This window comes from Lingula anatina, chromosome 2 (assembly GCF_051362555.1).
Source record: "Lingula anatina isolate TDL-2025a chromosome 2, LinAna3.0, whole genome shotgun sequence".
NCBI classification, from domain to species: Eukaryota; Metazoa; Brachiopoda; class Lingulata; order Lingulida; family Lingulidae; genus Lingula; species Lingula anatina.
The window spans coordinates 9,384,634-9,412,235 of record NC_141768.1 but is presented as its reverse complement, the minus strand read 5'-3'; the positions used below and the strand labels follow the sequence as shown (position 1 = coordinate 9,412,235).

General features: G+C 36.9%; 3 protein-coding genes across 6 annotated transcripts; 2 read left to right on the top strand and 1 right to left on the bottom strand.

Annotated features, from left to right (window-relative positions):
* The first annotated feature begins 65 nt into the window (after positions 1–65).
* On the top strand, positions 66–7,063 carry LOC106179070 (DNA-directed RNA polymerase III subunit RPC8). Of its 2 annotated transcripts, none has more exons than XM_013562575.3 (8): positions 66–221; positions 1,213–1,357; positions 1,567–1,663; positions 1,958–2,044; positions 2,651–2,714; positions 3,351–3,437; positions 4,691–4,805; positions 6,488–7,063. In XM_013562575.3, exons 2-8 carry the CDS (start codon positions 1,247–1,249, stop codon positions 6,539–6,541), a joined length of 615 nt encoding a protein of 204 aa, XP_013418029.1. In that variant the 5' UTR covers positions 66–221; positions 1,213–1,246; the 3' UTR covers positions 6,542–7,063. The 2 variants fall into 2 exon arrangements, with proteins under 2 accessions (XP_013418029.1, XP_013418028.1); XM_013562574.3 differs by having other exon boundaries at positions 71–221; positions 1,205–1,357.
* A 3,943-nt stretch (positions 7,064–11,006) lies between these two features.
* LOC106177769 (uncharacterized) lies at positions 11,007–17,786 on the bottom strand. 2 transcript variants are annotated; one of them, XM_087006190.1, is made up of 4 exons: positions 16,864–17,727; positions 15,708–16,502; positions 13,488–13,636; positions 11,007–11,503 (listed from the first exon to the last, which is right to left on the bottom strand). In XM_087006190.1, the coding sequence occupies exons 2-4, from the start codon at positions 16,382–16,384 to the stop codon at positions 11,355–11,357; spliced, it is 975 nt and encodes a 324-aa protein (XP_086862316.1). In that variant the 5' UTR covers positions 16,385–16,502; positions 16,864–17,727; the 3' UTR covers positions 11,007–11,354. The 2 variants fall into 2 exon arrangements, with proteins under 2 accessions (XP_086862316.1, XP_013416098.1); XM_013560644.2 differs by having other exon boundaries at positions 15,708–17,786.
* A 4,051-nt stretch (positions 17,787–21,837) lies between these two features.
* LOC106177792 (uncharacterized) lies at positions 21,838–25,774 on the top strand. 2 transcript variants are annotated; one of them, XM_024076768.2, is made up of 3 exons: positions 21,838–22,071; positions 22,889–22,952; positions 24,714–25,774. In XM_024076768.2, the coding sequence occupies exon 3, from the start codon at positions 24,741–24,743 to the stop codon at positions 25,482–25,484; it is 744 nt and encodes a 247-aa protein (XP_023932536.2). In that variant the 5' UTR covers positions 21,838–22,071; positions 22,889–22,952; positions 24,714–24,740; the 3' UTR covers positions 25,485–25,774. The 2 variants fall into 2 exon arrangements, with proteins under 2 accessions (XP_023932536.2, XP_086862775.1); XM_087006649.1 differs by lacking the exon at positions 22,889–22,952 and having other exon boundaries at positions 21,843–22,071.
* The last annotated feature ends 1,828 nt before the right edge of the window (positions 25,775–27,602 follow it).

The following is a 27,602-nucleotide window of genomic DNA, read 5'->3' as shown; positions in this document are numbered from 1 at the left end:
TGACAATTAAAAAAAATTGATGTTTTATATGTATAAAGCGATGCGTTATTTCATGTAATCAGAACACTGCACATCTGCAGACTACGGGTCTTATTTCCGGTCGCATGGTCCATTTGACAACAAACTCACCACCTCATATACTGCGTTTTTTAATTGCTCAGAATAGCACAAATAACATGGGAAAGGATGGCGAAAAGAAAACTTACTGACATAACAGTCAGGTAGGTTTTGTAGATTGCATTATAATAAAATAAACAAAATATTTTTGTAAATTTAACAGTTATTCTTCACACACGGAGCAGACAGCTTTTCTTATTAATACACTGCTACCAAACTCAGAACTACTAGTACTGCTTTACTTGTGAAGTAAATTTACCACGGCACTGGTTGTTATCCAGACTTTTCACTCATCTCTTCTGTTTGCACGTTAACCCGGCCTAACCCTACCACACCCACTCACCAATTAAATAAAAATAGTAACGTATGTAACACACATACTAGAACAGTACATCGTTAGATACATGCATGGGTTCATGGTTTCTAGATGCGTTGCATTTGCGAACTTCCATTCAGGAATAATATCACACTTTTAAATGTCATTTAGAAATGTGGTCTGCAGATATGGATCTTCTGTTCATGTTTTAGAAGCCTATAAAGTTCCATGTTTTAACACTCCTCTCTACATTTTCTGATATGTAAAAATACAGGAAAGATATACATGTAGGTGCACATACTGCCAGTTACTGTACAATGATGGTTAAGTCCTCTTTACACTTGATGGCATCATTTCTCATTTCTGCGTCCCGTAGTATGGCCCCATTTGAGAGTTAAAAAAATAAAACTCTATGTGCCGACAACTGGCTTCTGCAACCAGAGTGATGCTTCTGTGCCTCCTTTCTATATGACCACAGCGATGCCAGTTTCATGGTTGTACAAAGGATACTGAAAAGACACCGTCCAGGGGGTTTTGGTTAATGAATCAGCTGTGTTTCAGTAGTTCTTAAATCTTAACTTTGGTTAACCTTCATTACCTCTAGTTGCACACTTCTGAAAAACCATCAGTTTTTCCAGTGGCAGTGCTATAAATAAGGTATAGTTCTTCTTTATATCCAACAGTTATGCCAATATGAAGCCAAACATATAAGACTGGCATGACAGACTTTTGACTATAAATAACACAAATTTCTATTTTGCTATTTGGCAGGTGTTTAGATGACAGAATGCTGCATTAACAAAATCCAACAAGATGTTTGTATTAGCAGACATTAAGGACACTGTGCGTATTCCCCCATGGCAGTTCAATGTCAAACTCACAGATGCCGTGGTAGAGGCTCTTAACAAAAAACTAGCTAATAAGGTAATTGCTTTTTTCTCCTGATAAAGAGAGAGAAAATATACATGTAATTTTCTTTTTAAAACATGACAGTAATTTTCTGTGAAAGACTTCATATTTGAACAATGAAAATGTTAATTAGCTTATATTAAAAAGTACATGGAACTTTGAAAATTGATTCTTTCATCTTCATGGCAATTATTCCATTGAATGAATCATGTTTTATTTCACAGGTTGTTCACAATGTAGGACTATGTATAGCTCTGTGGGACATCACTAAGCTAGAAGACAGCTACATATTACCAGGGGATGGTTCCTCCCATACTGTTGGCAAGTGTTTATAATCTCAGTATTAGATCATACTTTGGCTCTTATGTTTCTGTAACATTAGTCCGACTATAATAAACCAGAAGAAACCTAGCTGTTTATGTTTTACTAGTTTCAGTGTTGAACTTCAGAGAAAGTTGTGGATACAGGTAGAACTGTCAGATATTTGTAGTGGAGGATCACTCTTTTTACATTTGGTTTAATGGACGTCCTTGCATAGTGCTGAAAATGCAAGAATTTTGCACCTGAATGGAAAATAGCATATAACTCATTATAGAGTTCTATGATTGGTTACAGTTCATTTCCGCTACGTTGTCTTCCGCCCATTTAATGATGAAGTTGTGATTGGAAAAATCAAGAGCAGTAGCAAGGAAGGAGTACATGGTAAGGAAGTGACAAGCTATGTATAGGAAGGTGTGTTACTTGTGGTTTTTTGTATCACTGAGAGCTGCAGTCATAGTTAATAGAAGGGAGGAGAATATGACCTCATTCCCATACAGAAGCAAATCCAGAGATATTTTCTGACAGTCTTCCAATAAATTATCTTTGTTGATAGATCCTTCATTTTGACTGTCTTCCAACAGAAAAAAAATTAGGTACCCATCAATGTAAGCTTAAAAATCTGACCGTCTTCCAGAAGACCCTGAAGATGGCATCAATCAACCCCTGCCATAGACACCATCAGTCTAATTCACCATCAGTCTAATTCTTGTTTCCAACATATTTGTATAATCACTAGCTTTTCGATCTGTATTCTACATAAGGAGGCATGTCATTCAGTTAAGCAGATTCCAGTCAGCCAGCAAGAGTCCCCGCAGAGTTGGGTCAATCTACATAGACCAATGGTGTCTATGGGAATGGGGCCTATTAAAGGGCCTTATAGTATAGTGTAGTGTAGTGTAGTGTTTAGTGTTAGGTAAAAAACATTGCTTACCTTTATAAAATTTCATCTTTTTCTTGTAAACCTATATTTGTTTTCTTCATTTTCAGTGTCACTAGAGTTTTTTGATGACATCTTAATACCGTCTGATGCTCTTCAACATCCATCCAGATTGTATCCTATGTATCACTGTGTATTATAAGTAAGCAACCATTAATGACACAATATTTTCGATGGGGAATATGGTGAATTTTACAGATACTATATCTTTTAAGTCATCAATTTTAATAATTAAAACATTCTATTGAGCACCATTAATGTTATATATATATATATATATACATATTTTCAATGATTTCAAAATTATACATCTTAGGGATTGGTCATTTTTCACCATTGAAAAGATTAAGTCATTGCCCTACACCTTTCTGTGATAACAGCAGGGTTTTTTCTTTGTGCTGGACAAGAATGTTCATTTTTGCAAGGTCAGTTAACTTTGGGCTAAAGGCAAAATCAGGTTGGTGGAAAGTTGCACATCTGGTATCTATAACATTGTGTTATATAAAGATTTTTTCTTATAATCAAGATGTATCACTGTGGTTTTAATGGATTTAGTGCAATTTACAAGGCTGCTCTGCTCTGCTCTCAATCAAAAGGTTGACTCTGCTTCCTGGCAGTTAGTAAAATTATCAGTCTTGGGTCAGTGAATGTCTTAAATGTCAGATGTTACAAATGCAGGATCAGATATTATTTTATTACTGTAAGAGCTGAGAACTTTGATCAATTTTCTATGGCCTTAACTTATGTCAGTGATGAGAGAGAGCAGCTGTGGGTGTGGGAGTATATGGTGGATGAGGAAAAACATGATCTGTACATGGATGTGGGAGAGGAAATCAGGTAGGTGAAGAAATTGCACACTGAAATGCTACGTACCTGGTCAATTTACAAGCTTGGGGCCACAAATGCAATATCAACCAACGGCCATACACAACTGCGGGGCAACATAAAGCATTCTTACCTTACTGTAGATATGGAAAATATTAACTTGTGATTTTGATTAATTATATGTACCCTCAGGGGGTATAATAGTAAATAAAATGTGGCTCTTAACAGAAAGGGGTTTGCAATGTATGTTTCTACAGTATGTTGGATTTGCAGGTCTGTAGCAGGATAATTGGTTGTTTTCCTTTTTAATTCCATGAACTTTCACTGTAGGCTGTTGTTGATCTTAATTAGTCTGAGTATGATGTGAGTGCAGCTGTAATTGCAATAATATAATTAGAAAATCTTGGAACCTGGACTAGTGTAGGCCACATCAGAACATGACCAGTTGTTGTTTGCGTCAGTGATGTGTAATTAGTTTCTCTTAATTCTTGCAAAAATTTTTTTCATACTATTTTTCTTGCCCCATAAGTGATAAACTGGTCTCACACGTTTCCAGTGGGCAGCACTTTTCAGGCAGAAATGATACTTTTACAGTATTAAGAAATTACCTGAGTGATAAAAAAGAAGAAAAAAATCCTGTCAGCAGTGCAGACTTTGTAGTGTCAGTTTCCCCATGTAGTTTTCATGTATCTACTGTACTTGTCAGGGAAAATTGAATATTGGTTGCAAGGAAAAGAGATGGAATAACAAAAAAAAAAAAAACTTAGTGTTTTGTTGGCTGGATCAGGTTGCAAGAATGTAAGAGAAATTTGATATAGGCTGTTATATTATAAGAAATGAGTGAAATATAATTGTTGAGAAACTGAAAATACCTTTTACATCATGGGGTGACTTATGTATGTTTTTATGGTGTTCTGATTGGTGAAAATTTAAATTTTATTTTTTATTATTGATTAATCACATTAAAAGAAATTTGTAACATATTTGAAATTACTTTTCAAAATTTAAGTATGATCTTTTACAGTTTTTTTCAAAACATTTTACATTTTTGTCTTTTTTTATATATCTGCTTTATTAGTAAATTTATCATATATTGAAACAAATGTCAGGTACATGTATGTTTTAAAAGATTATTATTCTTTTTATTTTTCAATGCAAATTATCAGTGAATTTGTTTTTAGAAGTTCATGCACATGCAGATTATTGTGGCTAATCCTTACTTATTTCTTGGTCACCTTGTTTTTAAAGATCATGAATATTGGCAGGTTCCGTGTTGTGGATGAGGTGTTTGTGGACACCACCCCCTCTGGCCCTGAGGTATCAGCAGATAGCACTGAGGTTCAGGAGACAGACACTAAGAAAACACCATATTCTTTAATAGTAAGTATATATCTCTGTGTACACAAACACACACTCTGAGACTTGGTAGTTTGGGAGTCACCCCAATTTCGATTGGTTACCAAGGACTAATGGTTTGCTACCCTCTACCAGGGCGACAGATTGATTTTTCACAGATATTCACAGATATGTCTCTAGATAAATAGACAGTCAGTTTAGTCTGATGTGACCCTGTAATGGAATCTCAAGGCTGATTACATGGCTGGTAACTGTTTGCGTAACTGCTCAGGCACTGCCAATTGACAGGTCCAGTCTAAGGCTTTGTTCACATGCAATGTCTATTTTCTATTTTCTATTTTCTATTTTCGGTATGTCTTATGATCACGGTCTGTGCACTGAATATCCCGCCGCGTAATTACTGGCAGCGCGAGCCAGTTACTTATAGTAACTTATAGTAACTGGCTCGCGCTGCCAGTAATTACGCCGCGGGATATTCAGTGCACAGACCGTGATCATAAGACATGCCGAAAATAGAAAATAGAAAATAGAAAATAGACATTGCATGTGAACGAAGCCTAAGTCTGCTTGACAGCAATCAAGACAGTTAATTGCCCTGACCTTCATCACAGTGGCTAGATTCAGCAGACAGCAGAGCCTTAGACAGGATGCATAACAAGCAGTTATCACATCGATGCGAAGCAAAGCTCCTGCAGAGCGAGTACAAAGCCTTTTGCACGTGGGCAGAGTCAATTGTTTCCTCATGGTCAAACGTAACAGGGTCGATTCAGCAAAAAATGTCCACAATAATAACTGAGACCCTGGTAGAGGGTAATGGTTTGCTGCCTCCACTGAGATCAGAGATGACATGAAATGTTCCACTGAGAGCACATCTGCCATGCATATCTGCATATCAGCAGACAATTATAACCTTTATTTTAAGACTGTCACCTGCCCAGCGGGAAGCCATCTGGTAAATGTGGGTGCAGACCATGGCTTTGTTCTTGTATATATAAGTATTTGATTACTGTAGTCAGTATGTGACTAAATAAAACATTTATCCACTCAGTGACTCTGCAATATTCTATCATTGTCATATCACCTTTAGTGTTTTCCATTTGAGAACATCTAACATACTTTTCGTGGTTGATTAGAACGCAACTGCCAGGAAACCTCTAACAACCCATCTCATTACTGGGAGACTGTAAAGTGTATTGAAAGACTTAATGGCAATTTTAGTTGGGTTAGTACCAGTATTTGCAGAACTGACCTTGAAGGCTGTAGCCACTGAGCTGTTAGCTAATAAGGCTGTTGGCTGATATTTAATATAATATCTCTGTCAAAGATGATAGATTATTTTTCTAAGAAATGTGTGGTATTGTACAACACGAGTATTGTGGGTGACTGTATACCTGAGATATGTCATATACTGGGTGTGCCATTGTGACAAAAATGACATTTGGAAACAACATGTATTTGCCTTTTACACTGTTTGTTGGTTTTAGACAGAAACTTTTAAAGGTCGTTACTGAAAAAAGAATTTTAGCCTCTTTTATTAAACAAGCACTTTTCCAAGAACAACTTGATTTGTTTGTAGTTCACTCTTGACTTGTTTTCAAGTAGTGAATTTGCTTGGCTAATTCCCCAAATATGTTGTCTCTTTTTATAGACGAGCAAAATGCCAACTGTTTCTGGTGATAATACTAAGATTTCCCATTTTATTTCAGGGCTGTATTAATGAGCCCGGCCTAGGATTGCTCTCCTGGTGGAGTAATACGTAACCACAAAATGAGCCAGGAAATGCTGTGGTGTAACGAGGAGAATTGAGCTTTCTTTGTTGAACAGTGAAAGGAAGAGACTGATATGGATTTGTATGTAGAGAGGCGACATGAGACGTGCATGTCACGATGGAACCAACATCAGATGGTGAAAATGTCAAACTCCATGTTATCTGCACAAACCTCGTCTTTCATTAATGGAATTAACGTGTCTGCCCGTATGCCTAATGTGATATCGGAGGAATTTTTTCCTCGGCGGCTTTCTTTTATTAGCCGTTTTCTAAGTCGACAATGAGCCCAGGCACCCGGTGAGAACCACCGGACACAATACGTGTAAACCGTGCATTGAATATGACCACACACTGTAGCAGCGAGGGTAAGACCTGTGCCAAGAGAAGGAGTGGTAATGGCCTATCGATTTGTTAGAGCTTTTTCTAAGCCTATATAGTTACATTATACTCAACAAGGCTTATACTTTTTGTGAAAAAAATTGAGAAAAAAAAAAGACATGGACGATTTGAATAATTTTTTTGTGTTTGGTTTTGTTCAATACCCTGATCCTAAAAAACGTCGCGATTTGCCTTACAGAACGCAGAATATCACATTGTCAGCCAAAAAGGCTTTCTTATGTTATTTTCTCTGGAGCTTGGGTTGGTGGAATGAAATCATTTACATCATTTTTTTCCGAATTAATAAGAAATTTTGTAAAAATAAATTAAAAAGCACCGAATATGTTGTATAGCGCCTGTTGCAGCCTGTGTGCAAATGTGCGTCAGTAGGAACGTCTAACCCTATGAGAGAAATGTGCTCGTAAAAATAGGTAAAAATAGGAAAGTTTTTTAAAATGGAAATTCTGGATTTAGGTTCTATTTGGTACGGGGTTTAGGTTTGCAGAAAGTTAAAACCAGCGTTATTATAAAAGATTTGTGTGAAAATAATGGCTACAGCTGCTGTGTTTGAAAGACAATAATGTTGACTTTACTTAAACTTATCTAAGCATGTTTTAAATTGGCCTCAACTTTGTCGGGCCAATTTATGGAGAAATGTTTAAATACTCAAAGGAAGATTAAAGTAAACTTAATCTTTAAAACTCTCCGAAAATTAATAGGCAAGATCGACACGTCTACTTTGAAAATATAGGGATTGTTCTTGTAATTAAAGTACACCAAAATCCGAATATTTACTAGGCATACTAAAGGCGACTTTTTGGTTATTCTCAACCCAAGTGTTTTTAACGATTTGTTATGGCCGGCATATTTGTTGTACACAACCCATAATGTCAGTGAACTGAGGACGTTAGAGATACGGTCGATATTATGGATATTGGCAAGGTCTTGAAATCGCCTTTGCTACTTCCCAAGTATCTCATAATAAGTTGTAGACTCGCGATATAAAGTATGAAAACAACTGAAGTTAGCATACCGTCGTCTTAAAAACAAGTTAACTTTCGTCGCTTCATTCCTGTAATAATGGAACATAATATGGAAGCAGTGTCACCAAATGTGTGGTGCCAGTTGCTTTAAGGGTTTCAGTACGGTGATTATAGGACCACACAATCTGTTGGCGTTGGCGATGCATAACTCAAACGTTTTACTCAGGGCGACGCGTTAGAATTAAGAATGGAGGAAAAGAATGATGTAAGGCCTTCTTCCAACCATTCATCAAATATTTACTAGAGACCTCTTGAGATTTCCAATGGCTAACGCGTTTATTTTGTCCAAAGATCAATAATACTGCTATCATGTCAAACAGCTGGAGGGTTGTGTTCTCGTATGTATGACTATAGGTAGGCCTATAGAGTTCTCGGTTGTAACGTCTGTCTTCCATTTGCAGCCTTAGCTTCAGTATCTGTGAAAAATACATCTCCAACTTGCAATCTGTAAACCCATTACGAGGCCTTAATTTGCATTTTTACCGCTACGAGTGAAACTAACACTTTCCAGTTTCCATCTCTAATAAGATAATGACTTTGAATATAAACTTGGAAGTCAACAGTGGTTTTATAAATCGTAATTTTGCCAACGGTTTTGTATATGGTGCACATTGTGATTTAGGGAAAAGTGTTAAATTTCAAGAAAAATTAGTGTTTTGCTTTATATTAAGGCAATAAGCTCAGAGTATGCGTTCAATGGTGTAAGAATATGGTCGAGAAGATAGAGGTGTAGATGGAACCCTTGTCATCAGCGAGTGCTTCGGGCTACATCAGCGAAGTGGACTCACTTTAATGAACATCATGAATCGATCAGTCATCTTTCTCCCAATGCCTTTCCATTTGAAGATTTGCAGGAAGTAAAATTATTTATGGAAATGTGTTCATCTTAGTAAAGAAAGCCTATAAAGTTCAGTTCAGCTTCAAACCACCAGAGGAATACCTGTTTTATGAAAGACACTGGGATATGCAACCATGTCTCACACTTTGCGTTAAATCTCGGAGGATAAAAACCTCCAACGCGCATTTACATTATGAATGCTTTTCAGCCCGCGCATTTCGCATTCGATGGTTTGATTTCGATTTAACGATATTGATCACGTTGGTGAGCTAATCTCTTGTCTTAATGAGCCCACTGCGTGTGACGGGTATCACATAGTGGGTGCAGACCATGGCTTTGTTCTTGTTTTTATAAGAATTTGTTTACTGTAGTCAGTGCAAACAAACCGTCTTCTCTCCGGAAATAATCTGAAGGGGAGTGACATTCCGACTGAGAAATAGCGAATGATCTCAAAATGTGTCAGACGCAGGGCTGGTTTTTTTTTTTTCAGATCTAACTAACTGTCAATTTTATTAAGGTAGTTATCCATTCATTCGTTTTGAAATCATCCATAGAATATATATATATATATATATATATATATATATATACCATTGATTAACATATTCCATATCTTATTTTCTTAGTCTCTAAAAGTTCAACTGATATTGACAAGACAACTGGCCACTACGTGTTTAATGACAAAAAAAAAAAAAAAAGATCCATTAAAAATCACTAAGGGGTGGCTACAATTACTGTCAATAAAAAATAAGACAACAAAGATGGACGCGTTATCTTTGATGGTTTCCTCTGTATAAGTAGGGATAACTTACATTCTCCTTTTTGCAAATTAAAGCACATTTTTGGAATACACTGTAAAATGAAAGAGGATAAGTAACACCTTTGTAAGATGCAAATCACTTCTGTACTCAGCAAAATTTACACGTTACATAAATAAAGCATTTCTTGAAAGTCATTTCTCCACACAACGATGCCAGGCTTCAGTGATGGTAGAAATTTAACTATTAGTTCATTAGAACCTGGTATTACAGACACATTACCATAATGTGTAATTTGAGAGCTTGCACTTACCTCGTACTGCGAATTCGTAGATTTGTGGGGATGAGATATGGCAATTACTCACTAGATTCAAACAAACTCATTTTATATATCTCTAAATATGTTTAGATTACTAAAAATGTGAAATCTCGAAGAAAAAACATTTGAATACATTTAACCCTTGGAATCTCTTTATATTTGTCTTAATGAGATTCTTTTTCGAACACCATACATCTGCACACTTTCTAAGTGGGAGGAAATGAATAATCGAATTATTTCAATTGGCACATGCACAGAGAACAACACCTGGAACCACTTCAATCTTTTCACAGAAAAATCTGTTCTATTCTTATCAATTTATTCAAGACTTAGTTTATTAAATGGTCAAAGCAGCGATAATTTTTTGCCATTAAACTTATAATACGAATAACTCTACTCGAACAGTGAACAGTGGGGGGCTCTTAACCATTGGTTCTTTGTAGCTAAGTTTCACTGATACTCAGCCTCTATTCGTCAACTACTTGGTCTGTTGAAAATTTCACAAATCTCTATTTTAAGTTACTCACGCTCACTATTTAACGGGAAACAGTACGTCGAACATCTAATTTTAAATGTTATCAGAGCATCTTTGTCAGATTCCTTTACTAAATCTTACAACATTCAGTCCCACATGTCTGGAACTCCAACGTACCCTTTTATACTTTTATAGCTTTATAATGATAGCATTATTATGTTTGACAATTGATGACACCTACATGTATCGGTTATTTATAAGCAGCACCTGGGTTATAAGCTCTGTGTATTTTGTGATTGTGAATTACTTTTATTTATTTATGTTGCCACACATTCACGGAAATACTACTACTACTAGGACTTTGAACTTGATGCGCTCGTTCACAGTTACAAACCAGTGTGCATCAGCGTAATAAATAAAGATTATGAACTGCTCTATTGTCCATTTACTTCCAATATTTGGTAAATTGGGAACTCGAAAATATCAATTATCAAACATGTGGTTCTTGTCGCACACTTCTAAGACGAATGACGTAAATGACAATGATAAACAAGAAAATTGGTTTAAAATCCATATGGTACCAGCGATCTACTGGTTGCATAATGCAATAATGAGACCCGTTTCATTTATCCTTAAATGCAAGGAATATACGGCAAGATGTTTAATAAACGAATATCTTATATGTAACATCCATGCATTATCAAAAAGCTGCCATCTATTAGACGTTTAACAGTATGCAATTACATTATACGCCACGAAACTTCCAAATCAATAAAACAGATGTAATATATAAGGTATTAATGTTCTAATTGTTCGATATAGGCGCTTTTACGTTTTCAAGAAAAAGAAAATCGCATGTCTGTGTGAAAAGTGTAATTGCTCAAGTCAAATAAAATGTTTCATTGTTTTTTTTATCATTTTCCGTTATAGGAACAGTATTTCTAAAAAGGGCCAGTACATTTATTCTTGTTTTTGCAATTCAAGTCCAATACATCTACGGAATGATCACACATTTCGGCAAATTTTCTTTGAGGTATTTGTAAACATCTTGTCTCGCGCCCTGGCAGTTGGTCACCTCCAGTTCCTCCAGATGGCGCATCTGAACAAGTCCCATGATGCCACTTGGAGTCAGCTGACTGCAACCTATTGGAAGAGAAAAAGAGCCTCAAGTTTGTCATGCTGACATATAATATCTTCTAAGTAGCGTATTGTATGCATACATGTAGAGTTTTCATTTCACGGAAGTTCTTTTGCAAAATTGGTTAACAAAGGAAGATGCAGTTAAAACAGCGTTTGATTTTTGTTTTTGAAAAAAAAGTATTGCAGTGACACCAAACGCAAACTATCCAACAATATGACCTAGAGTATGCACCTAAAACGAATGGTAAATTTATAAGCATCTGCTATTACCAGCTAAGGCTAGTTTATAGATATTTCTTACCATTCTACTAACCCTTTTAAGATTTGGCAATTTTTTAAAAATTAATATAATTGGTAATGACATAAAAACGTGTTAATGAGGCCATGTAATGGCATTTAAATGAACATACATGTAAATGTTTTTTTTTTATTTTGTGCGTTTCTTATATCTGAAAAAGGGTAACGTGCCTTTTGATGTAAACCCCTCAACAGCAAAAAATATCAGATTTAAAGATGTTAATTACATAAATTGTCCTTTAGAAACATTATTCTCATAATTAGAATTTGAAATTTAAGCTGAATATGAATGCATGCTGCCAAAGAAATTTAATAAAGTCATTCACATCATGGACATTGTTTTCTAATGGTACAAGGGATGTCCGCGAGATCAGTATCAAGATTAATTCTTCGTCTCATCCGCCTTGTTGATGGAAATCAAATGATTCATCACATCCTTGGGCAAAACAGAAAAAAAACTTGACTCCGATTATTCGGCTGATCCAAGCCACGCTATACAGTGCGACTCCTCGATCAATAAATTACCAAGAGAGAAGTGGAAGTTATCGATCTCCATTTTTTTTATCTAATCATGTGAGCGGTGGAATGGATGCATTGACAGGCATGAGGAATGTGCTACCTAGATTACTCATAGGGAGCTGTCCTTAATTTAATGAAAGGTACATATGCATGTACACCCAGTAACGCATATAAACCACTTTTACTAGTTTCATGTACAACTCAAATTCGACATGCCATGGGATAAACTAAATAAATCACTCGATCAACCATAAAGAGCTTTAAACACTTCTTTCTTTAAAATTTTGGTCATAAATTTAACTATTTAACCTACTTATCTGCCCCATTTATATACAGCATAGAAAGCTAGCAGAAAAATCCGTTCAAATATTCGGGTAATATTAAACTATGTCTTTTGGTAATTCACATAGTTATACTATTTGAAACTATATGCTGGCATTTGGTCGGCGTTGGTGGCAAAATTGGCTTCATATGCATCTTGAAATGTCAAGGCTTCGCGCACCTCTTCCTCAATTATCCCAAAGAGAATACATAACATCAGTATACAACGTGAAAGCCTAATCATGGCAAAAATACCGAGTGTATGGTACCATTAGCAACAATACAACAAGGGGATATCCAATAACTTAGATAATGATGCGGGCAGCCACGCGAACCATTCTGTCAACTTAAATTCTTATTTGTGGTGAGTATCACATAAAATCAACGTATTCAACCACATCTCTATGTAATCGACCAATCTTGCAGTAGAAGTCATCTCTAAGTTTGTCTCCTTTTGAACAAAAATCGGTGATTGATGGGATGTTATAACAGAATGTTCAACCAAACCTTTGAGACTAAATTAAGTGGAGTAAAATCTTTTAAGTTAGAAATGCGACAATTTTAGATCAAAACAGCCAATTTATTGTGAAAAGTATTGAGAGTTAATATGACAACAGTTGTGAATAACCCCAACTTGTAATTTTTGTCATTTAAAATATTGTAAAATAGCATTCATCTATAATGACACTGAACAATATATTTATGGCAAGCACTTTGCCTTATACATCTTTTGTTTTCGTGGCAACAGATTGGAGTTACCTAGCAACGTGATAAAACGTAACCAAGCAATCCGGTTGGAATAAATGTGGATGGGTGGCGAGGGAGGGGTAGGGGAAGGGTGGTTTCCTACCTGCCACAGATAACATCCGTAAACTTTTCATCGTGTACAGGTGTTGAAGTCCAAAGTCTCGCACCTGAGTGCACCATCGCAGGTAGAGCTTAGCCAGTGACGTCATCGTGGAGAGGTAGCCCACTCCAATGTCTGTCACGTGCTGACACCTGGGAGTAAAAAGATAAGACCTATTATTGCGATTGCACGCCATTCTCATAAAGTTGTTCAAATGATACATGGATTCTCCATTAACAGGTAGTATTCTAAAACATAAAGCACCGTCAAGGGTTTTCAAGGGGATGTGCAACATGGTCTTATAGTCTTTTGTCTGTGTTGCTTAAGTGCCACCAGTTTTTTTTTTACTTACATTTCGTTTTCTATGTCAATGGGACTTGGCAGAAATGAACTCAGTTGTACTCGTTAACCTACATTTTAGCTGCTTACCGAGAACAAGACAAAATCAGTCAGTTTATTATAACAGAAGGTAACTATACACGATGCAATAATACATACGACCAGGCCTATTTGAAGAAACATATTTTAAAAAAATGGTTTGTCTTTTCTTATATTCATTTTTCAATTTTGAACGAATTTATATTCACTTTTATTTGATAAGTGAAAGAAACATGACAAAATATTGTAATGCACTTTAAATCTTTAGCCCAGTTCTTGGAATAGAGATTGGGAACCATTTGAAATTATAAAACAAATCCTAGAGCTCGTACTATAGGCATACACACAATGCAAAAAACGGGGCAAGCTCAGCTGGCTTTGAATAGAAGGAAAATCACAAGGGACGGGATCTTGTTCTTTTGGAACCACATAAAATATAATGAACACTGGAACAAATACAACTCTCTATTGAACTTTTACTTTCTATATATCTCATTTATCCATATTTTCATTGGGTTTATAAAGGAAAGGACTATCAGAGTCCAGGTTTCGAAATGAATCACTACAAATGAACTCATGCCATTATAAACCCCGCTTTCACCAAGAATTCAATACCCGTGTATATTTGTCGCCTCTTGTACATGGACGGGAGGATGGAATCGCCACTGGTGCCTTCCTACTCATTCCTACTCTGGCCATAACTATAAAAAGTGAAATCACTCGAAATTCGAGCAGCACGACAGACTCCCATCACGAGTGGTTTTAATGTGGAGATATATGCTAGTCTTCACTATATGGCCACACAAGGTAGATCAATAGACCGCTTTTTGCGTCCAAACACTATTATAACTGGTTCCAAATGTAGCGTCCAATACGCGCACATGAGGATTCTTGGTGGCAGGACCAAACTTTTTAATATATTCTTCACAAAAAAGCAATGCTTTCCACATAAACTACCCATATGAATGCGCATGTACGTGTGTTACACCAAGCGTTTCAGACGCTTCTGCAACGCTATTGAAGACTGATTTGAATGTTCCAGACATCCTGTTTTAAGCAATGAGTCATATCTCCAGGTGTGTCACTGTATAAGTGTGCCTGATATACAAGAGTAACGACACGAAAAGGCCTTTAAGAATGTTTAAATAGTTAACATATTCTCTGACAGCTACACAGTTTGTTCCACGTTTTATTTTACATGGTACCAGCCTTTTATTCTTTAATTTTAAATAATATTGGCTTTATAAAGAACAGGAAAGTTATTCTATTATAAAAGTGCTATAAATATGAGGACCACTAGGACATAAAGAATAGTTACGTGATAATGAAAAATTCGCCATAAATTAAAAAATGTATTATTTACAACAAAAGTTAAGATAGGAAGGTGTCTTGCATGTTTTACCGACAAGTTGCCGTCAGAGTAGCATCAATGTTCAATAAGCATAAAATGTATAGGCCTATGGGGCCTACATATTACACCGCCATATACAATGTAGATAATGGCCCTCAATCATTCCAATTCCCTTAGTAATGTATAGGGCTCCACTCGTTAAAATGCCCTACATAATGTATAGGGCCCCACTCAGTTACAACGTCCTATGTAATGTATAGGGCCCCACTCGTTACAATGCCCTATGTTATATATAGGGCCCTACTCGTTACGAATGCTAAGTGATATTAATGTATAGGGCCCCACTCGTTACAATGCCCTGTGTAATTTATAGGGCCCCACTCGTTACAATGCCCTATGTAATGTAAAGGGCCCCACTCATTTCACTGCCCTATGCCATATACCAATGGCAGTAGATACATACAGTACATCGTATACTTTTGATTAATACGCACCTGTCTAGGGTTAATTCCTCCAGGAGACACAGATCGCAGGCGATGTACTCCAGGGAGGCGTCAGTCACCCGGGGACACCAGGACAGATCAAGCACGCGTAATTTCCGTAGGTTTTCTGCTATTATCTCGACCCCGTCATCTGTAATCTTGCTGCAGCCCTGGAGACTGAGCACTGTCAGGTTGGGAAGAGAGTGAACGACATTTACAATCCCATGGTTCGTTATCTCCCAACACGACTTGAGCTTCAGTGCAGTTAATGTGTTACTTTGTTTTGAACTGAAGAACGACAATGCCGCGTCCGTCACATGATAGGCTTGAAGATCAAGTTCATGCAAAGAAGGCAAAAGCTGAGAAATGGCACCTACGGTGTCATCGGCGACGTTTATACAGTCACTGACAGTCAGGGATACAATTTTGGGGTTCAAGCACGCCCAGAGACCTGCTTCAGTGATTTCGTTACAACCAGAAAGCTCCAGTTTGTAGATGCACTGCATGCGCTGGAACATCAGCTCCAGGCCAGAGTCTGTGACATTGGAATAGCGTAAACTGACCGAACGAATGTGTTTTCTGCATGCCGGGTAGTTGGCAAACATATCACTCAGGTCTTTATCGGCTGCCCCCTCCAGGCATAAAGAATCAAAGCCTCTTTTCTGGAGGCTGTGGTAGAATTTCTTCATCTTGTCTTCTTCCTTCCAGTCTCGACTTTTTACCACGGCTGTCACCCCTTGCCAAAACTGAGCTTGATACAGAAGGTCTCGCCATTTTTTACATACCTGTGCTAACACAAGTCTCTCACTGGGTAAAAAATAGAAGAAGAATTGACTTAAAAATCGATCATCCAGCCATAAATCTTTCGCATGTTTCACAGCATGAATATTCCCATTTATGTGCAAAATCTTCAGTTTGGTCGCCTTTGGGAGACCCGGTGAATGGCCATTTGACGCAGAGGTCATTCTCTGTGGGAGAAGACCACCAACACTGCCGATTCCACTGCTACACCCTGGATTCCGGGTCGGGTGGAGGTTTTCCTGTCTTTTTGTAGTTGGCAACCTTAAACCTTTAATACTATTTGTCAGCTCCGCACACGCCTTACTAATGGCTGACATCGTGGAATGTTTTTTGAACTCTCTCAAGATTTTTAAGTAGTGTAGCTTACCTTGCGAGTCATCGCCAAAAAGAAACGATAGCTTAAATATAATGGGCCTAACAATCCCGTATGCAGAAACAAGCTGAAGATTGCCGTTCCAGGTGTCGAAAACACATTTATACCAATCAGACCAAAATATTAATTTGCAGTTTCAGTTCCAAATGGCCGTTTGCCTGGAATGAGGCCGATCTTCTACTCTGGTGTTATCGCCTAACCCAAATCTGCTCCTTTTAATATGCTAATCACGACGATCATCGCTCTGCCAGCTGCGGATTCCTGACACTTTCCTGATTCCAAACGTGGATCCATCCATGTACTGCCTCTTCGGTTGCCAGGTTTCAAAAACCACTCCTTTTCTGTGCAGATCTTTCCAACACTAAACTGTCTGAACAAGCACAGCAGTTTATGCTGAAGTCACTGTCAATATTACAAGCGCAGCTACGTCACAATCGATAAACTATGTCCAACCTATCTTGAATAATCCACTGATGAGCCCCGGCATGAAACGGGAGGTTTTCCAAATGATTCCTGCAAGAATCGATCGGCCTGTATAGGACTTAAAGAGGTTACGACATTAGGCAACATTACTCTTTGTCGTACTCAAAAGACATTACAAGCTAAGCAACCGCTCAAAACGCAATAGACAGCAAAACAAGACCGCTTTTAAAACAATTATATGTCCGTGATACAAGACCAAGCCTTAACTCTAAATTGCTTTCGATTTGTTGAGAAAGTGCCTCTTCGTATTATTGAATAGCTCGTCGCGCCCTACTTTGTGGCTTTCTGCGTCATATATTCTACATGAATCTAATAAGAGAAGTCCCGAGGGACACGGTGTATGCTGCTGCCTTGTAGCTAAATATACTCTGAAGCAAATTATACATTCTATCGATAGTTAATGCTAAGGATATAAAATTAGCCACAGTAGGAGTTTATAAAATCAATGCCACGAATAAGAGGAAATTGTGTTCTCAAATAAGGTTAGATAAATGACATATGGCACACTTAACGGAAAGTGTTTTTAATCCATTTGTATTCCGTGAACATGCTCTGGGTTTTGAGCGTTTTGCAAGCCCTTCATGCAATGTTTAAGTTTTGTGTTCTTTGCTCAATGTGCTCAGTGCCCGGTTAAATACATAATGGTTTAATAACCTCTTGGGCGTTTGTTCGTAACCCAGTGACTGAGTAGATCACAAACGTGTTAATTTGTCATTGCTGTATTCAATGTGGACAATAGGGTGCGGAGATATGAACGCAAGGGCGTGTTCTTGCACTCGGTGACTGCTGAGTCAATAGACAGTCATGATGACATGGTGCCTCCGGGGGTTTGATGACAATTTCGAATAGATCTGGTTGTTGGATGATGGTGCAACAGTCATACAGTCAAACAGCTGCAACTAGGCAACGTTTATTACTCTAGCTGCGTATGATGCGCAAAAAAGATAATTGCTAAAAGCTAATGACGAATAGACCGAGCGATTTAATATAATGTATTGCAAGAAATGATAGCGGAAGGCAGGATCAACAGCGCCTGAAGTTGGCCCATTACTAGTTGTATTAGTTTTTGTGACTAACATCGTTGCCAGAAGTCAATAAGCATATTATGTGTATTCAGCATAGTGCACATACAGCACTGTTGATTAAGATAACTCGTTCATTTTTTTTTCGCCTGTGATTTGCTTCCGGTTAACTTTTTTCTTTGGACATTTTCATTAAGGAGAATAGGTTTCGTTTTCATAGGATACATCAGTTTTGGTAAAAATCTTAAAATTACAGCTACTGATAATAACATCATCGAGCACTAAAATGTTAAACAGATATATTATACAGGCTCTACATACAAATCCCATACGTATGTTCAAATTCATGTTACATGAATGTTTGTTTGCCACTTGAAAGTAGCGATATTTTCAAAATGTGGGACGTTCATAAGCCTATCTTTTATGTCGAGAATGTTCACAACAGTTTCAAAATATCCTTAACTTATTTATCTTGGATTCTTCTGGGAACTTGGGAGATTGGATAACCAGCAGATGCTTCACAAATGTTAGAGCGCAAATGTTTTTTTTATTGAATTGATATACATATATCGGTGTGTACATAAAGTCTTGGGCCGATTATATATATGTATAATAGGTCCGATATATAGCATGAAAAGACAAACAAACAATTTGTACATTGCAGAGAAGTGGGACAAAATTGTGATATTTAGCTAGATAAAACGTGAATATCAAATGCACTGAAATATGAAGTTTGGCCCTTTGTAGCGCTGTGTCCATCAATATCTAATAACCACGACTAATCTACCACTAATTTTCCAATGGAATGTTTTGAAACACCTAAGAATGTATGCAAACAAGTGCAGGTATTCAAATAAAGGGGCAGTTAAAAAATGAAATATTAAGCCAGGTGATGGGTAGTGCTGATTTATTACTTGCAGTTCAATAAATTACGCATGATTGCTTGTAAGTCTATAAGGATATTCGTGTAAATGTGCATACTACCGGTATATAATATAACGAGCGCACGCCAATTGCGAGTGTAATCTTAAGAATCTCATCTAAAAAGTTTATTTTTCAAATATGAACAAGTAAAAATACACATACTGCAAGTGTTGTGTAGAAAATTTAAAAAATATTTTATACATTCGTACCAGTCTGAATCTTTAACCTGATCAAGCATCCAACATAGCGAAAGAATAGAGAACTAAAATGTTAAACAGATATATGTTACAGGCTCTCTATATACTCATTTCTTATGTATGATCAAATCTACTTTATATATGTATGCCAAATGAAATTAGTGATATTTTCAAAATTTGTGACATTGACGAAAATGATCTTTAATATCGAAAATGTTCACAACAATTTCAAAATGTAATCAACTCCGTTATCTCGGCAATCTCAGGCTACAGGAAGTTGGATGATTGGATAACCAATTGATGCTTAACAAGATAGAGCACAAGTGATCTCATTTTATATTGAATCGCTATATATATCGGTTTATATGAATAGCATGCAAAGACAAGAAAACAAATAATACATTTCAAAGAGAAATGGGACAATGTTCATATATTTAGCTTGGTTAAATGTGAAGATGACCCAAAATGCAACAAAGAACATGATGGAAAAAGCTATGCATTGTGCTAGATGAGAACGTGCCAGCTAAGCGGTCTGTGCCGCAAATAACTTACATCAGATTAAATACATCTAGGTTTAACGTTCGCAACAATTAATACATTAACAAGTAAAGCATGCTAAACAGGCTAAAGTTCTGTGTAAACATGAAAGAAACAAAAGTGATTATGCAGGAGGTACAACTTCGTGTTGACAAGAAATTTTGACTTGTCCTTTCCTATTTTTTGGAGGTCTAATAATTAAATTATCTGGTTTGGTGAGAAAGTAGAGCTATTTTCATAAGTGGGACTGTCACGAAGTTATTAAGTATGCCAAAAGTGAACACAACAAATTAAAAATATTATCAACTTCGTTATCTTGGATCCTTCCAGGCACTTGGGATATATGTTAGTCGGTAGATACTTAACACAATGAGCACAAGTGTTTTTTTTTCTTGAATTGATACCTAAAATATAATTTTGGGTATTGAGCGTATGACAATGCACGCGTTTTTTTATGCAGATAAAATAATATGTGGTTCCTTTATCCAGATATTGGGAAAACGTGATAAGCTCGTTACAGCTTTTTTCTCGCACACCGATCTGCTTGTTTGATACATGTACGTACCAGCTCAGGTCTAGCAAAATCGATATTTCTACCTACGCTTCCTGTTATTTCAAAAATATGTTTGACTAATAAGACTGATTAACGATGAGTTTGCATGTCAAGAAAAAATAAGGCGAATAAATGAAAAATACAATTAAGTATAGCAGGCCCATTGCTTCTACAATACATAACAAATTAAGATTGGTACGACTTCTCAACAAAAGAGTGGAATTTTGGTGAGGAAATGAAATTTTCCAGGCGATATCGCACTTAATGTCTGCCATTCTATACACTGCCAAACTAAAATAAAATGCGTGATGAATGTCCACATTGCCCTAAACTGGGTAACGCACGTCAAGACAACTGTCACACCCATGTCAACAGTAAGTAATAGACCGCTGTGATATTCCTTCAGGACAAAAGAACAAATAATTATACGAACAAAAAAAGGCTCACGCACGGCTTCAATGATGGCGTGACACGAGTGTTTGAGACAGAATTTGGAATTTTTCATTTCTCATTCTTTATACATGTCTCTTATTGCACATATCACAAATAACAAGGTGCCAGATGTAAATAGTTTCATACGGTTAACCTGTACCAAGATGCCGGCATAGGGCGCCACATGTTTGTGCATCATGATGTCGTAATCCGTGGTGTGAACTGTACATTAATTTCTCACAATAAATCATTGACGTTCTCCGAGTGCGTTAATGAGCAAGGTGAGGAGAAAACACTACGGAAAAATATAGATTAGTCTGCCGTGGGCTGTTAAACCATGTGAAAACGTTAAAAAGAGTAATGACATCGAAGTACAAAGTGTGGTTTGCGTGTGACATGCTGATAATGTATTCCATCTAAATAAAACAGCTTGAATCTAAAAACTGAAAACGGAACGACCATTAAGGCGTTCCAGTGACCTTGCGCTGACCGCGGGATCACCATGTTGACAATCAGCTAATTCATTATGTAAACCTACTTCATATAACTTAACAGCACGCTCTTATCATAATGAATGCAGCATAATCAATTATCGTGGAATTAATTTATCCCGATAAGACAAGCAGGCCTCTCTTTATGCAGCCACGATTACAATTGCTCCGGCACATCGTCAATCCATTAAGATTTGATCCCAGATGCATCTCATTATCATATCATAATTTCCTGATGTTGCGGTTGTGGTCTGTCTAAAAAGAGAAGACTTGGGTGCATAAAATTTAATATTCATATACCGGTGTGGAGCTTTATCTGTTCTGCATAAGGTTTAATTATCAGCTTGGCTTTGATATTACGGCACTGTGACAGCTGCGGTTCTTTTGCTCACTAGACAACGACAGTTTACCTGAGTGAGACCGGCTAATGTACTCGACACCTGAGACACTCTAGCTGTGCTTGGTGTCATATATACCTGGAATATTCCGCCAAGTTGAACGCTGTGGACAGGATATATTGATATAAGGAACATTTTCATTAAGTGTGGATGCTCTGAACACAGGTAACAAGTCAGTGTTGACACGTTTAACGTAACTGATTGATCGTGACGTGTATCTCTTTATTAAGCGGTACCTTGTCGTCCATTACTTTATAGACATATGCACTAAAATGATCGTATTAATGTTATATAGCGCGGAAGAAAAGACGGAATAAGAAAATAAGAGGGTGCAGTTGTCGCATGTTATAGTCTGTATTTTCTCTTTCATTCTGATAAAATTTATCGTCTTCGTTAGTCGGAAGAAAAATGCTAGACTAGTTATCACAGTAATTGGTCATGAGAGGGCGTAAAGGCCACCCATGGACGAGACGGTATATAGATTATTACTTCGCAGGAAAACATTATTTCTGTCGGTCATGACTAACCTGGTGACATACTTGTATGACTGTGCAACAAGGAAGCCTTTCATGAATCTAATTTAAAAAAAAAGAAAGAAAGTAAGTCAAAATAGAATGTAGATCTACAGAGGTGCAGCTCATCGTTTCATGTATCATGACTGAACGAAAACAATGTAAATAGCGTCCTACACGGGAAACGATAAACAACAAAAAGAGACGTTGTTTTGAAAAGGTTATTTGTTTGAGGGTATCTTTTTCTGTTTTCTAAATTGGTTTCAGCATGAGTCCGCGAATATCAAAATGATCTTGAACACGAGGGAAAACAGTTCTCAAATATTTGTAGCCTATATAAATTGACATTTATTTCTTTTCAAACGATGAAGTAGCTATGTTACACGACCAGATAAATGGCATATTAACGGGCCCATATTAACTATAAGGATGACGTAAATTCGTTCATTTACTCGTTTTGTATTTGCCAGTTTCACAGAGTAATGCGGCCTGATCAAGATAATGAGAAAACACGTAGTCGGTTACGACATTGGGGTACGTAGCCTAATATCGCATTACTGTATTAAGATAAGAGACGGGATTTAGCAAAGACAATGATAAACAACCTGTTTGAATAAAGGAGCTCATTATTTCAAATTGTCAGGGAAATGCTATCTTACCTTTTTGGTCTACATAAAGATTTTATCATTGAAAACTATTATCGCCATCTTCCCTCTAAAGCCCAGTAACTGCAAGATAAACAGGGAGGGAGGGACAGACATATAGGCCAAGGCAGACTGATAAACTAAAATGTGAATTTTGTCATATCTTAAGTATACCTGAAACACAATGTTCTGATGCTTAGCAAGGAGGCACCGTTTTTTCTGTAGCACCATACAGGGATTTTGTTATAAATCTCTTTTTTTTTCCGGAAGAATTAGACAATAGAAAAAAAAAGAAGCACAGCCACGGTTTCATTATCAAAATCCACTTTTCTCTAACTTTTAAATGCTCTTTTGATGCTAGAGTCTTAGTTTGATGTAAAGATCTATCTATTTGTCTATTTATTTATTTGTTTATCAGTTTATTTCTATTCATCCCAGTATATCTGGCAGCAGGCATCACCGACTATAGTTACAGTATGTTGGTGTGTTGTCTTAACAGGGTCCTTAATACACAAGCTGTCGTCACCCGACAAGTTCATCATGGTCCCACGGCATTTCTCAGGGGTGCAAGTATTACTCAATATTCAGAGATGTTAACTGTCAGGGGGTTGATAAGGGATCACATGATCATAGGTCTTCATGGTGGTTTGGCTCACCTCATGCACGGCTACGTGTATATGCAACAACCAAGCATAACTCATCGTGTAATAAGGTGATATTTCTCTTGCACAGACTGCCTGAAAAAACACTGAAGTTTGGTATTTACTACAGTAACTGGTGAATGTGGTAGTAACATATCTTTAAATGACAAAAATGCTGCATTCAGACAGAGGTTTTGTCTTGAACTAGTATAGATCCGACTTTAACATTTAACCCATGATTAGGCTGTCTCTGCCAAGGGTACATTGTTGTAGATCCTTTTTGGAATTAAATAGCTTATCATATAGATATCAAATTAGCCATATATAACAAGATAAGTTCAATCAATTGTTTGATTTAGCGTGAAAAGGGGATGCCGGCTTAAAGGTCAGAGGCGATTTTTTTACATCAAAATTAAACAATTTCTCTGACTTTTATGCTTGTGACATTTAAACTCCATTAGCTGAAGAAAAAAAAAAAACATTGACATTCGAGATAACACCTGGCGATTCATAATGGCGAAAGATGATAATGAATTTTGTAAAAATTTAGAAAATGATCTGGAAACGCGTTTGGATGCAGTGTATGAAAAATTGAACAAGATTATTATGTTTACTAGGAGCAATAAGGGGAAAATATTACAGATGCTTCCAAAATCTGTTTCATGACGCATTTGACACCAGTGCTTTCTATTATATGAGTTAAAGAATCATCATACGCTGCTAGAAAAATAAGTAGCAGAACTTTGTCCTGCATAATTCTTCGTTTCTTGTTAATAATAATAACACAATAAAGGCAGACGCAATTAAAATGTTTAACACTCAACCAGTTATAAATTTCAGCAATTTGACTTTTTTTGTGAAAAAAAATTTTTTTAAGGTCCGAAAATTCCTTCCATGTTGCATCACATTTTCATGCAGCGGTTTACCGGTGTGCCAAATTCTGGCATAATATAATCACCATTTGAGCTACTTAACAATCAATTCCAAGAAATGTCTTTGTATAATTTTAGGTCAACTTCAACAAAGAAGTATAAAACATGGACTGGAACACAGCCTCAATATACGGGTTGTTACAGTTGCAGGGACTGGGCAACCAGTTCTCTCAGCAACGCCGCCAGAGACGCCAGCAAGACGAGAAGGCACAGTGGGGCTGCACACAGTGTATTCAAAACTCCACAAATTGTAATCCCATGTGCATGATAGCGGTAGGATTGTTCCACATCCTCACTGGAGCCCTGATAGTCGCGGTGCGGTTCTTGGTGCAGGAACTCCAGACTGTCACGCCGTTGAGTGTAACGGTCTATATTCTGGGGCTAATTTGCTTAGGACTAGGTTTGATTCTATTCTTAGGGGGCGTGGGAATGTCCATCAAAGCCCTCTGTAAACGTGTGCGAACCCGCAGGGCAAGCAGACAGCAGGTGGGTGATCCCAACCAATTTCAGCTTGCCATACTGTCCGATCTTACCACGGCACATCTAACACATTTGTGCAACAGTTCCTTGGCCGAAGCTGGCCAACTGCCCGCTGTGATACAACACCATCAGAGCGTGGCTCCGGTTCTCACCAACCCACCGTCCTACGATGAAATCACTCGCGAGAGACAAACGCCAATGAGAGATGCCTCAGAACAACGTGGAACAGACAGTAACAGTGTTGAAAACGAGCCCCCGCCACCCAGCTATTTCCAAGCTGTTGATCTTGAAGACGAGAGCGGCGAGACGCAGGTCCCTCAGCTGCCGCCGCCATATGAAGTTCTTGTCGTAGACGAGTGCCACTGTTGACACATGTATATTATGATGAGCTTTGAGATATATATCAAACAAACGATCTTCGCTTTTTATGGCCATGTTAAAATCAAAATGCTATTGACATTACTGGGCATATTGAGCCGGGATGTGCAAAGAATAAATGATAGTATTTGAGTACGATATGAACCAAGGAATAGTTCCTGTATCAAAAACTGATCTCCACATATGATTTGAGAGGGGCCATTTTTTATCATAAATGAACATATATTGAGTTTTATTTTATTATTTATTACTAAATCGATAAAATACAGATACAGAAAAGATATGAATCATTTTACTTCTTGCTTGAACAATACAAAATCAACACAATGGCATACAATGCGGGTTAGACCTTCATATAGCAAAACATCAACTTTCCTGGAAATAGCAGCGATTCATCAAAATTGCTATCTATAAACTTTTTCGAGTTTTGAATTCCAAATTTTACTTAGCGTTAAGACCAGTCTCCATTACACAGTGACTAAAAATTAGAAATTTTATTTCGCTGGGATTCGGTTTTGTTCTTTTGTTATCAAATACTAATCACATTTACAATATTTTCATACCAAATGTGGCGTGACACCATTGTGCCAACCAGAGCAGTTATAATGATAACTGTTGCAACTTATACACCGGCATGCGCTGGAGAATATATACAGTTTGCCAGGTATATACATAATTAGCTAATGATTATTCCTACTGTATAATGACCTTTCATGATAGAGTAGTGTCTTATTATGTATATATAAGAAGACATAATAAGACACTACATTACACTATAATAAAATGTCATTATACAGGAGGAATAATCATTAGCTATTATCTGTTCAAGATCATTAGACCATGGTCTAACATTCTGTTCTCTGTTTCACAGAGGTTTTTGGTCCAAAAATCTCATTCTAACCTTTTACTTAAACATTCACTGCGGGAATAACCAAATGTTTGCTTAAATTACACTATAATAAAATGTCATTATACAGGAGGAATAATCATTAGCTATTATCTGTTCAAGATCATTAGACCATGGTCTAACATTCTGTTCTCTGTCTCACAGAGGTTTTTGGTCCAAAAATCTCATTCTAACCTTTTACTTAAACATTCACTGCGGGAATATCCAAATGTTTGCTTAAATTTGGATTTGTCTACTTACTTAAAGGAATTCTTTGCCATCTTAAAAAAAGAATATTGCAACATGAATTATTATTTTTATCGCTTAGACATTTTTTTTTAAAATGAAGATATCATATCAAAGGGAGATAAATATATTTATTTCGACAATTTAATAATTTCAGAGTGTTTATATTATCCGGTTTATTTTGAAGACATCACGTCCTGCTCTATCGGTATCCAGTCATTTGAAAATAAAAGTAAATTAAATAGAAACAAAATAAAATAAAATTAGTATAAATGAATTAATATTATGTCTTCAAGCCCTTTAAATTAAAGTTTAATTTCTTCTTGGGTAATTGAACGAATTTTTCTTGGGGAGGGGTCAACCTGCTCCATTGCTGCACAGACAAGCGCTGGGGAATTCAAGAGGTTTAAACTGCAGCGGCTGACAAGGGCAGTTCGTCCCAAAGCATTCCATTAATACGTTGTATGTCCGAAATTCTTGAATACATATGTAAGCTCCACACGCCGTCGCAGATCTAAAATAAAGGTAGAAAGGAATGCTGATAGGCCTATCTGTTTTTGGTGATTGATTCCAAACGTCAAAATATGCTGTTTGATAACTGATATCGATTAAAAATGTAAAGAATTACAAGAATTCAATCCCTTTTTTAGTGTCAATATAATCAATAATTTACAGCGGTAAATTTAGAAGAAATGGAATTTGTTGAACGACTTTCAAAAAAGAAAGCTGACGTACGTGCACATTTTAATTGGGAATACTTGGAAAAGACCGTCTGGATGTAAGCTGTTGCAATCACCGTCTTGCACAGGTTTCCAGGTCAGTATTTCTCCTGACACCATCTCCGTGAAGAAGTTCCCTGATTCGTCGGCGCTTGGACAGAAATTCACTGAAATGCTACCAATACAGTTTTTCATTATACAGGGTGACCCTCCCCCCCCCCCCCCCCCCTTAAAAATAAAACAATAAAAATTTTATTT